The sequence below is a fragment of the Sinocyclocheilus anshuiensis genome, unplaced genomic scaffold (genome assembly GCF_001515605.1).
Source record: "Sinocyclocheilus anshuiensis isolate Anshui unplaced genomic scaffold, SAMN03320099.WGS_v1.1 scaffold2168, whole genome shotgun sequence".
Taxonomy (NCBI): Eukaryota; Metazoa; Chordata; class Actinopteri; order Cypriniformes; family Cyprinidae; genus Sinocyclocheilus; species Sinocyclocheilus anshuiensis.
This window is the reverse complement of record NW_015546037.1, coordinates 1129017-1140681: the sequence shown is the minus strand read 5'-3', so window position 1 is coordinate 1140681 and position 11665 is coordinate 1129017. Positions and strand designations below refer to the sequence as shown.

Below are 11665 nucleotides of genomic sequence, written 5' to 3'. Positions count from 1 at the left end.
GGATGGATGGATGGATGGATAGATAGATAGATAGATAGATAGATAGATAGATAGATAGATAGATAGATAGGCAATGCTGGCCATGTGTGTGTGCATATGTGTGTGTTCTTAAGCAGTGACTCAGTTTAAGTGTATCAGAGAAATACAGTTCATCTGGAGTATCTGATACATTGGCAGCGTGATCTGGCAACCAGCAGGTGATCTGGAAAAGCATAAAGCATCTAATAATCAGAAAGAACAGATGGAGTACACAGACATGCACTCACACACACACACACACACTCATCAGCTGAGACGGCCTCAGGAAAGACGTGTGGGCAGCGCTGTACTACAAACCCAATAGCCTATAAAGTGCTCATTTCTTGCTTTCTTACCAGCATACGGAACTGGAGCGTCTTTGTCCAGAGCCACTAAAGGAGGATCCAACAGAACCGCATCTGTGTTTTCTGTGATGACGCCGTGGTATGAGCTCTCGATCCATGGCTTGTGCTTATTCACTAAGAGAAAGAGAGAGAGATGTGATCTTCGATTTAATTAAAAAGCAAATCTGTTTTGAAATACTTCTGCATTTCTAAACACAAGATTGCATCCTCTGTAATGTTCACAAAGGCACGGTTCTCAGAATACTGCCAATCAATTCACACTGCTATGAATGTCACCCTTTACACTGTGCTTGATCAGGCTGACTGGACTTTTCTTTCCATAACAAAAATGAAAGAAGTAAAGAATGCAAGCCAAATTTACTTCAGTGTCTATTTAAGGAGACAGGCTGTTGTAAGCATCACACAACAATGTTAGGACTACAACCAGCAACTTTCTGGATTGTTCTGTAGTCGATCTGTCTTTAGATGCAGCAGTTTTTCAAATCCTCAAGACCCTGTAGGCACTTGTGGAGAAAATTCATGTTCAAATTACATGCATGTGCGGTAAAGAAAGACTATAATTGAGGCAGATACACATTGTCGAGCCCATATTGCAGTCTGAAGTTGAATCATAAATCAGTGCATTTTATAACCAACCATTTAAAAATGAGCTGGCAGCTTACAGCAGCCAATAAGTCTTACGTTGTACAATTAATTATGTTGTTTAATTAAAAAAAAGAGTGTATATGAGATGTCAAAGGCATTTTTTGATCTTTAAGACCATATACATACTAAATTGTTTGATTTCTAACCAGACACTGAATAGAAGAATAGAGACAGAATAGAGACAGAAAATAAAAATATACAATCATCTGTAATTAATTTTGTGAATTACACCTAGAAAAGGTCAACCCACATGTGCACCTGATCTGCTCTCACCTTCTTCTCTCCATCCACAATTTTTCTTCTTATAAGAAATAAAGCATGCCCTCTAAAGGTCAGGGCCATATCATTTACTTGTTTTATGTCCCAGAGAGACCAACTAAAGCCGCTCAAAGCTGAGAGAAGCACAGGAGAGAGAGGTAAAGAATGGAGGACAGAAAGAAAGATGAGGGAAATGGGGAGTATGAGATTGAATGGGGGCCAAATCACTAAAAATCGACTTCTTTTTGAAAGACATGGAAAACAAGGACTTTCATTGACTGATAGACACAGCAGTCACTTTATACCCTGCAGAGAGGAAAACATATTTATTAAAACTATTACAAATGCTCTAAATCAACACAGTAATAGATTCTCATTCTGGGTCAATCAAAAAGCTCGCAGAACCAACCGAAAGAGCCTCTTTCTCTCTTTTTCTCACATACACAACAGAGGAAATAAAGTGTTAATCTGTCTTAAAGCTGTTTTAATCCGCTGGCAGCTGTTATGGGTTTTCCTACATCCCGAGTGTCCAATCTCCCACCCAAACGCATGCTCTCTCTTTCTCTCATCTCCTTTCTCTTCTTACCAATACCATCATGTTTAGTAAAATGGGTATTTCTAGCAAGAATTTAGTTTTAATGTAGCTAAAAAAAATTATAATAAATATAAATGTATTCTTTCCCCAATTAATCGCAATGTTTATTTTAATCAGCTTGATATTGATTTCCCACATGGCTTTTTATTAGTTGATGAATCTGCTGCCGAAGCTACAACCCCACGGCAAAACAAGTCATATTTTATACGGAGTATGTAATCAGGATTGAGTGTAATAATGAAAAAAACGGCGTATACACCAAAATAATGACAAAAAACACGTCGAGTTGTTCTCGTGCTATAACATAAAGTATGACGCGACCGCAATATGAACCGATTCTTCTTGTGAATCAAAAATGCACTTCGCAACCAGTGCAAATGACTATTTGAGACTATTTCAATTTATCATTCAACACTTAGGAACTTCACTGATTGAAATCTGTATATCTAATTGAAGGGAACATATTATTTATTTATTTATTTGTTCACCTTTTAATGCCATGCCAACATCAAGGCTGTTTTCATGGCGATCTCAGAATTACACAAGTTTCAAATCTACACTAGACAAAAATTCTAAAATACATTCAGGTGATACATTTTTAAATAAATCAGTTAAATGGAAGGGAACAAAATTCATTCATGTTTTCAAAAAGTAAAAGCACAGGGAGCAGACAAGAAGTTGTATTAGCAACACTTCAAAGTTTAAAAATACAACTTCCAAAAAAAATACAATTTCCATTAGGCCTACTTTTAATTCATTTTACAAAATAATAGCTTAAGCCAATTGAATACTTATTCCCAACCACTACACTATGGAAATATTTTACTGTACCTGCAAAAAAGTTATGTTTTCTTTAGCATTTTTGTCTTTTTTCCAGTAAAAATGTCTAAAGATTCTGAAATCAAGAGACATTTAGGCTTGTTTTCTGAGAAACTGATCAGAAAACAAATTGAAGTGAATATGTGATTAAAGCAAGAACACATCAGACTAATCAAAAAATAAAAAACAGACTCAGAAAAATCAACTTAGTTTAAAGGGATAGTTTTTTCATACCTCACTGGCAGATATTTGTGCATGCCTTCCCTCTACCGCACGCATTATGATAGACCTATAGAAAAAACATACTTTTCTAAGAATGGCTTAACTTGAAGTGCTGTAAAAAATGAAATTAACACAAAGAGTATGTTGCCATATGGCTACACCATGCGGTAGAGGGTTAAGCATAAACTGACTTCATTTTGTTCAGTTTTGCAGAAAACAATACTTTATATCTTAATTTTGCATCTCAAGTAAATGAATCTTATTGTAGGGATGATTTGCCAGTGCATGAAACATTCAATGCCATCACCCACAGAAACCCTGAATAAATTTGTGACATTTCCAGATCCACTCAATAACATAATGTGAAGATGCCTGATTAAGTGACTCTAAACTCTCAGATGCTTCCATTAGGCTGCACTAATGGACTGAGCTGAACTTAATTCTACAAAGATTACTGGAGATGAGCCATGACAGAGTTCAGCAGACTCTCTGGACACACACTCACACACACACATGCCATGCTGCCCGTGGCTCAGGCAACTGTGGGATTGAGCGACTTTGTTAATCGAATGGAGAATTTACAATAATAACAGTATGCTGTTTTCAGTATGTTTCAATAAACATCAGGGCTGTAACCACCATAAAATAAGGGGGGCACGTCCCCTCCAATAAACAGATTTGGTCAAATTGTCCACCTCAGTGTTTGATATTCTTGATGCAGCTCTGTTGCACTTCATTACGCACCATTCTGTATGTTGTAACAGTTTTTAATGTTGAACAGCACTCGTCAATGTCAAAATGTTTGAGATGCATCACATCAAAGAAAACAGGGTTTATTGTTCAGCCAATTGTGAAATCCATTGTGATGTAAGAAGCCAAACATTTCATATTTGACAACTGTTTTACAATATAAATGTTAAATGGCCAAAGTAAGTAAAACTACTCTTTTTTGGTAAAATTTTGCTGTTTTGATTTGAAAGTATCATTTATGTGATTCATGTAAATTGCAACCTAATATAATGAATCAAGACACATAATTAAATGTTATTCATTTAAGGTTATTCACCTTAAAACACACTATTTTCTCCCAATATGTAATAACGTCTCAGGTTACTTATGTAACCATGGTTCCCTGAGTAGGGAACGAACACTGATCACGATGAGGCGTTCCCCATAGCGACCCCTAGAGGACGCAGTTCGAAGTTCCCATGAAAGGGAACTTTTGATGTACTGAAATCAGGGTTATTAATGTTAACTAAAATTAAAACTTAAATTGAAACTAAAATGAAAGCCAATTAAAAACATTTTCAAACTTAGAATAAAATAAACTGGGAAAAAAATTTTTCTTTCTTTTTATTTGCAAAGGTAACATTTCTACTTTTCCTTTTTATGTAGTTTAACATGGAACTGAAATAAAAAATATTAAAAACTAACCATTTTATATTTATATTAATAAAAAACGCAGATACTAAGATAACACTGCAAATAACACTGACTGAAAAATATTTAGACTTATATGTACTTTTACTGTAAGACTTGCAACCTTTTGTTTTGACTTTATTTTGGGGGTTCAATCTAATCTAATCTAATCTAATCTAATCTAATCTAATCTAATCTAATCTAATCTAATCTAATCTACCCCGTGACTCTACAGAGGATAGGCAGTTTGGAGAATGAATGGGTGGATAATTTAATTTACTGTTGGCATAATATTATTTAATAATAAAAATTATTTAAAATAATATTATAATATTATACTGATGAAGAGCTTGTAGGCTCGAAACGTCTCATGTGGTGAGAACATAAATAAATATTTTTCTACTTTTGGATCTATGGTGTGCCAACTTTGCTCTCCCTGTCTAGCATAATATTATTTGAAATAAATATTTTATTTAATATTTCTTTCCCTCTTCTTTTCCTCTATCCTGTCCAGTCTCAGAATCCCAGCAGCCCATGGATAGAGGAACATGATGAACGCTCTGCAATACTGCTGTAATACTTACGTAGTCCTGATGTGGAAGCTCCTAAACTCTAAAACACACACTGCACCTCCTACATGAGGAGTGTGTGGAGAGGTGTGCATGCATGAACACAGAGTTAAAGGAGAAATGAATGATGAACATATGGTGAGGGCCTCCCATGAGCAGCCAAACACACACACACACACACACACACACACACATTTGAGAGAGGAGGAACATGTAGCTTATTTTGTGTGATGATGATGATGATGATGATAATGACACACTCACTCCACTAATGAATATATATGACACACTGTTAACAATCAATCAGAGGGCTGTCAGAAACCACACAGGTTCAGATGCTCGGCACATTAATCAAATGTATGTAGAATGCTGCCTCAGCGAAACCAAACCCAAGAGCCGACAACCCAAGAGCCTAACGAGGTCTGTTCAACCATCCTGATTCTAGTTCAAGCACTGCTGTCTCCCAAAGAACAGGACAGAAGTGTAAAGGTGATGTGAGGCATTTTTTCAGTAAAAATACTTTCTAAAATACAGGGGTTCAAGCGTGAAACTCTGAAACCCTATTGTAAATGTAAGGACTTTAGTATTATTACATTTCTATCGTTTAGACCAAACCATAAGGCCTAGAGACTTGAAAATCGGTGAAATCGTAGTGCTCAATTTGGGTACACAATGGCACTGACTCGTTCCGATCGGCCCAAGAGGGTACAGTGCAAAAAAACAAGAAATTGACATTTTGACCGTAAGTCCTGAACCGTTTGTTATAGACTTATACAACAACAAATATAAGTTGTGCTGTTGCGAGGATAAATCAAGAGTTTATCAAAACATTCAGGCATGGTTCACTTTTATGGTTATAAGGAATGAGATATTTTCATCAAACTTGGCACCTTTATGTATGGGCTCAATTTGAGAACTGCTGTAAAAAAATCTGAAAATAATCATGTGCCTCTTTGATTTACGTGGCTTTGTAAATAATACACAATGTATTTTTATGCGCACAATTAAAGATCTTAAAGCATCTAAACCCTAATAATTGCTGTTTGCAGCTATATTTTTGTAATTATTTTTGCAGTTCCATTCACATTTCACCTTTAAATATCCATATGAATGTTTAAAAGTCAATGTTACCTGTCAACATTGATCACTATTTGAAAATATTACAATAACAAACTGTAGAATAATATGACTAATAATAAAAAGGATAGTAGCAAAATTTTGATTATAAACAATACCTAACATTACCATTGTTTAAAATTAGTTTCACTGATATGGGGGAATTTAGACATCACAATATTATATATGAAAGATGGATATTCATGTTGAGATTTGCTAATGATTGTTTTAACAGTGTGCTAAGTTAGTAGTTTTAATAAAGTTGAACTTTAAGTGAGCGCTAGATGAAGCTCATTTAATTTAAATGTAAAAAGGTGGAAATAAGTGTGCCGTTAACAAACTTCACTAATATCAGCCTACATGATTGTGCATCCCTATTTAAAATCTATAGTTTCTGCCAGTAAAAAACATATGAAAAAGAGAGATATTTGCAGGATATACTGTATTTGTACACTGTAAAAAATTATTGTGATTTTAACAGTAAAAGACTGTAAAAATGCTACAGTAAAAACCTGTTAACTGGTTAACAGTAAGTTTCCATACTATATTCGATGAATAAATGTAATTACATTTAATGTAATTTTACAGTAAAATACTGTTAAAAATACGGTATTTCGAAGTGAAAAAGAACAAAAATCATTGTATAATTTACAGTGACAAACCGTAAATTGACACTCCCAGGATTCCCTGCATGACACTTCATATTTGATGTTTTTTTGTTGAAATAACATATTTCTTCTTAGTTTTTTTCTCTAATGTTGTTAAATGAATGTTTATTGCATTATTTCAGTATCATGTGTGTCACCATGATGGGGTTTAGTGTTTGTGTGAATGACACTGTGCACCTTCTATATATAAATATTGCCCTCCTCAGCTCGTAGAAAAGCTATTAGTGATGAGCTTTGGTTCATCATGTGACTTTCTCATCACCACCAGTTTTTGGTGGTTATCAATGCATTACAATGGTTCAAAACAGATATTAGCACTTCAATATGTTGGTTTATTAACATTACATCAGTTAATGAAATACGGTATTTTATTGTGAATTTAAGTCAAGTCTGTAAAACCTAAAATGTTGCTACCATATTTTTTACAGTGAAGTTCTGGCAACCTCAGCTACTGGTATTTTACCGTAAATGTCACAGATTTTTTTTGACAGTGTATTGCATCAGACCTGAACCCTTGAGTTCATAAGAAATATATTTTATTTGCTATATAAACAAAGAAGTGAAAGAAGTCCGTAATATCATTGATTTGAAAACCCAAGGTCTGCATAGGTTCCTTTCTCTTCTTAATAATGCATTGCCCTTTGTTGCTTGGAAACATAACGCAATAGACTGACCTGAGAATTCAGCAGCTGCTCATTGTGATGTGTGCCTGTGTGTGTCACAGTAGCTGCAAACACAAGGCAAAGGTGTCTAACTACCAATCTGCTGACACTGATCCGATACACTCAGCTGGACACATTTGCTTGTGGTTGTGATTTCCAGATGTTTCATATCATTCCAGGCTGAATTAACCACTTTGTGCAAAATTAATTTTGACATAACCTACTATCTTATGTGTCTGAAGAGGAGAGGGAGGGAGATTCGTTTATTCCTGTGACAGGGACAAACAGCCCGAGGAGTCTGCAGCTAGTGAAGTGAATCATGAAATACACAAACAAGCAAAGTTGGATGGATAAACACTGAAAATGGAAAGAGAAAGACAAGAACATGCATCACCGGACAGGGCAGGACAACAATATAAGACAAGAAAAAGTTGAGAACAGGAGACAGAAAAGCTGAGCACTGATAAATTATTGTAAGCTCAATATCTTCAGTCAGTTTCGTGAGCCGACACTCTACCAAACTAATATATTTTATGAGAAGGCTTTGCAGGAAACAAAGGCAATCATATTGTTTCAAATTAAACCCTTTTAAAGCCTGATTTACTGTAGCCTATTATTATAATAAACTACAGCAGGATTGCAGCTGCAGTGTATTGAATCTAACTCGCTACCAAAAAAATCTTTATCATTATTTTGCATAATAAAAACATGTTTTTATAGATGTTTTTACACTTCAGACAGATACAAAACGAACCTTTCAAACCTGGAAAACTCTCAAACTTTGATAATGGCATCATATAAAGAATAAATAAATATTGCACTCCAAAAACACACATAGCATCATATGTAATTCTACATTTTGTTCCACATGATCAGTAAACTATAGTGTTTCATAACAAAGACCGTCTACAAATCTGACATTCAGCCTTCAATCTAAAGACAACAATCAAAACTCCTCATTTAAACTTAAAATGTTGATCTGCGACTTTTACGAACTCTGATCAGTATCTGGAAACCAAAGGATGCAATTCAGAAGAAGCGCACGTTCGTGGAATAAACCCTCTCAGGGACTACAAATTCATTTCTACCCACTGCTTTATGTTTAAAACGTTAAAGTGTCTCAGAAATGCATCATATCTTGTTTTTATGTGAAGATATGTTGATGGAGGATGTCGGCTTACCTCTGTGCGCACGCACGCAGGACAGCCCGAGCCCGAGCGCGAGCAGCATCAGGATCAATATTCGTTTCATTGTAGTAAAACTCCTCTGGTCCTTCTGTTCTTCCTGATCTCTCTCACACTTACACAATAAGAACATGCAATGAGATGTTCAAAAATACGTCTAAATTAAACAGCAGAACCAATAAGAGTCGCTGAAAGATTTCAGGTAAGGTGCGTTGCTCAGTTGCGTGAACTGAGGAGAGAGAGAGAGAGAGAGAGAGAGAGAGAGAGAGAGAGACCATCGCTACCCTTTACGTGTCTGTGTCTTTATGTGGCAAATGAAATGAAAACCATCCATCAGTTTTCCAACACGCTTATTGTCTCTAGGGTCGCGGGCACCAAATAAACTGTTTGTTAAATATCAAAATATTTTTGTCTATATTTATCTATTATCTAATGATTTTAACCCTTTAACTGTCACCCGTCCCCTCTTGTGGGACGCCTAAGTTTACTTCACTATATTACAATTAAATACTAATCTAATCATGACAAACTATATATCTTTGGAAAGGTCTAAGACTCCTAAAGAGATATTTTACCAATGTTTTTGTTAACAATTATGTAGGAAAAGTAATAGATAGACAAGAGTGCACCTCAAAAATCTACATCATAACAGGAGTTCTGACCTTTGTCAAAAAAAGTTTACTTTGTTGCCTTTTTCTCTATCACACTTTAGAAATCATCAGAAATTATATATCAATTGAAAACTTTAAATCTCAAAATTCATCATTTGAAACCCATTTTAAAATCAAACATTGCATTACCATGAAAATGGTATCAATATCATGTTACACAATGTTTTCGATCATGAATTATAAAAATTGAAGTTTGGATTGTGCACTTTCATGTCTATGTTCAAAAATGTGAGTGACAGTTAAGGGGTAACAACTGCGAACTAATTATATGCCGTTTCTATTGTAACATTTATATATTAAAACTTTTTGGAACACAATGTGGATTTAATAATAATAATAATTATTATTGTTGTTGTTATTATTTAGCAGACACATTTATTTGAATAATCTTAATGCTACTAATATAAAACCTTACAAAAATACTTTGCATTTCTGACATATTTTGATTTTGCCATGTCTGGTGCTTTTCGCCTCTTTGCCACACAGCATTTCACACCTGCAGTGAAGCCACAGACAACAACAATATCAGTTCACCAGTAAATGCTGGCAATATATTTGTCAAATTCCATGTGTGACATCTAAACTTGTGTGAAATACTGTGGAAATGAATTATCCAAATCCAAGCAGCGAGATACATGAAGATAATGAGGAACAAAGTGGTTGGTGTTCTTTTTTTTTTTAATTCTTCGTTACTGAATGCTAAGGAACATTAAAGGGATAGTTCACCCAAAAATGAAAATTCTGTCATTAATTACTCAGCCTCATGTCGTTCCAAACCTGTAAGGCCTCAGTTCATCTTCGAAACACAAATTAAGATATTTTTGACGAATTGTGAGAGCTCTCTGACCCTCCCATAGACAGCAAGGATCCTTACAAGATCAAGGCTCAGAAACGTAGTTAGGACATCGTTAAAATAATCCATGTGACATCAGTGGTTCAACTTTAACTTTACGAAGCTACGAGAATACTTTTTGTGCGCAAAGAAAACAAGGATAACAACTTTTTTCAACAATTCGTCTCCTCCGCATCACCCTGGCGCCATTTTGGAGAGTATGACATACGTAAACAACGTATGTATGCGGATACATTGTTTACATTCAGATAAAGATGTAAACAACATATCCGCGTGACGCAGCTGACACAAAACAGCATGCGTTGTTTACGTATGTGATATGATCGTGTAAGGATCCTTGCTGTCTATGGGAGGGTCAGAGAGCTTTCGAAGATGAACGTAAGTCTTACAGGTTTGGAACCACATGAGGCTGAGTAATTAATGACAGAATTTTCATTTTTGGGTGAACTATCCCTTTAAGGTAGCAAAGCCTTCGTTATAAAATCACAGCAGCATGATTTGTTAAGTATCACTATGAATACGTTTGTTTTAGATGAGATGGGATTACATGAGAGGCCTCATTTGTGTCCAGTGTGTGGAAAGAGTTTTTTACGGCTGGCCAACTGCAAGAAGCATCAGAAGATCCATTCTTCTGTCAAAAATCATGCTTGTGTTGAGTGCGGAAAGACTTTCATTACATCTGAATATCTGTGAAAGCATCAGAAAACTCACACTACAGAAAGACCGTTCACCTGCTCTCAATGTGGACTGAGTTTCAAAGGAAAAGCCCACCTTGTGACACATGAAAGAATTCACACTGGAGAGAAACCGCACACGTGCCATCAGTGTGGGAAGAGCTTCATACAATCATCAGGACTCACATATCATATGCGTCATCACTCTGGAGAAAAAACATTTAAGTGTGATCAGTGTGGGAAAAATTTTACCTCATCGGCAAATCTAAAAAAACACCTGACACTTCATATGAATGAGAGGCCCCATAAATGCTCTTTGTGTGGAAAGAGTTTTCCACGGCTGGACTCTTTGAAACAGCACCAAAAGATCCATGATGCTGTGCGGGATCACATGTGTTTTGAGTGTGGCAAGAGCTTTACAGCAGCTAGCCATCTGAAGCAGCACCACAGGATTCATAATGATGAAAAACCGTTTAGCTGCCTGCAGTGTGGAAGGAGTTTCACACAAAAAGGCCACTTAAACAGGCACATACAAACACATGCTGGAGATGAACCTCATTCATCAGCTCTCAATCATCTGCACAGTCATTCAAATAAATGAAATTCTGTTAATGCAGATGTTATGCATTCAAATCGAGTTTTGACATTTTTTTCAAATAAAGCTGCTTTGAAACAAGATTTGTAGAGATGTTCTTTTATTTTGGAGACTGTGGCAAAAGTATATTGCTCTTTTGTGTATTTTTATTCTTGCATTTTTTGAAGAGCATGCTTTCATTGAAAAACTGTCAGTTGTCTTTCAATCATCTGAAGCGTTTAGTCTAATTAATAACAATTCATGTGAACCAAACAAACTGGTGAAAATAGGATATGCTTAAAAAGATTAACTCAATTAGACTGAATAATTTTAAGCATTAAAGAGTGAGATTT

The 11665-nt window shown here is 35.5% G+C and overlaps 1 protein-coding gene across 1 annotated transcript in view; it reads right to left on the bottom strand.

Moving 5' to 3' along the window:
- The window catches only part of LOC107698872 (calsyntenin-2-like), a 56667-nt gene extending 47909 nt beyond the window's left edge, over positions 1–8758 (bottom strand). The window contains exons 1-2 of the mRNA XM_016500009.1: positions 8538–8758; positions 375–497 (exon numbers count right to left, since the gene is read on the bottom strand). Coding sequence (XP_016355495.1) covers positions 375–497; positions 8538–8673 — 259 coding nt within the window. The 5' untranslated portion in view covers positions 8674–8758. The remainder of the gene's footprint in view (positions 1–374; positions 498–8537) is intronic.
- Positions 8759–11665: the final 2907 nt, after the last annotated feature.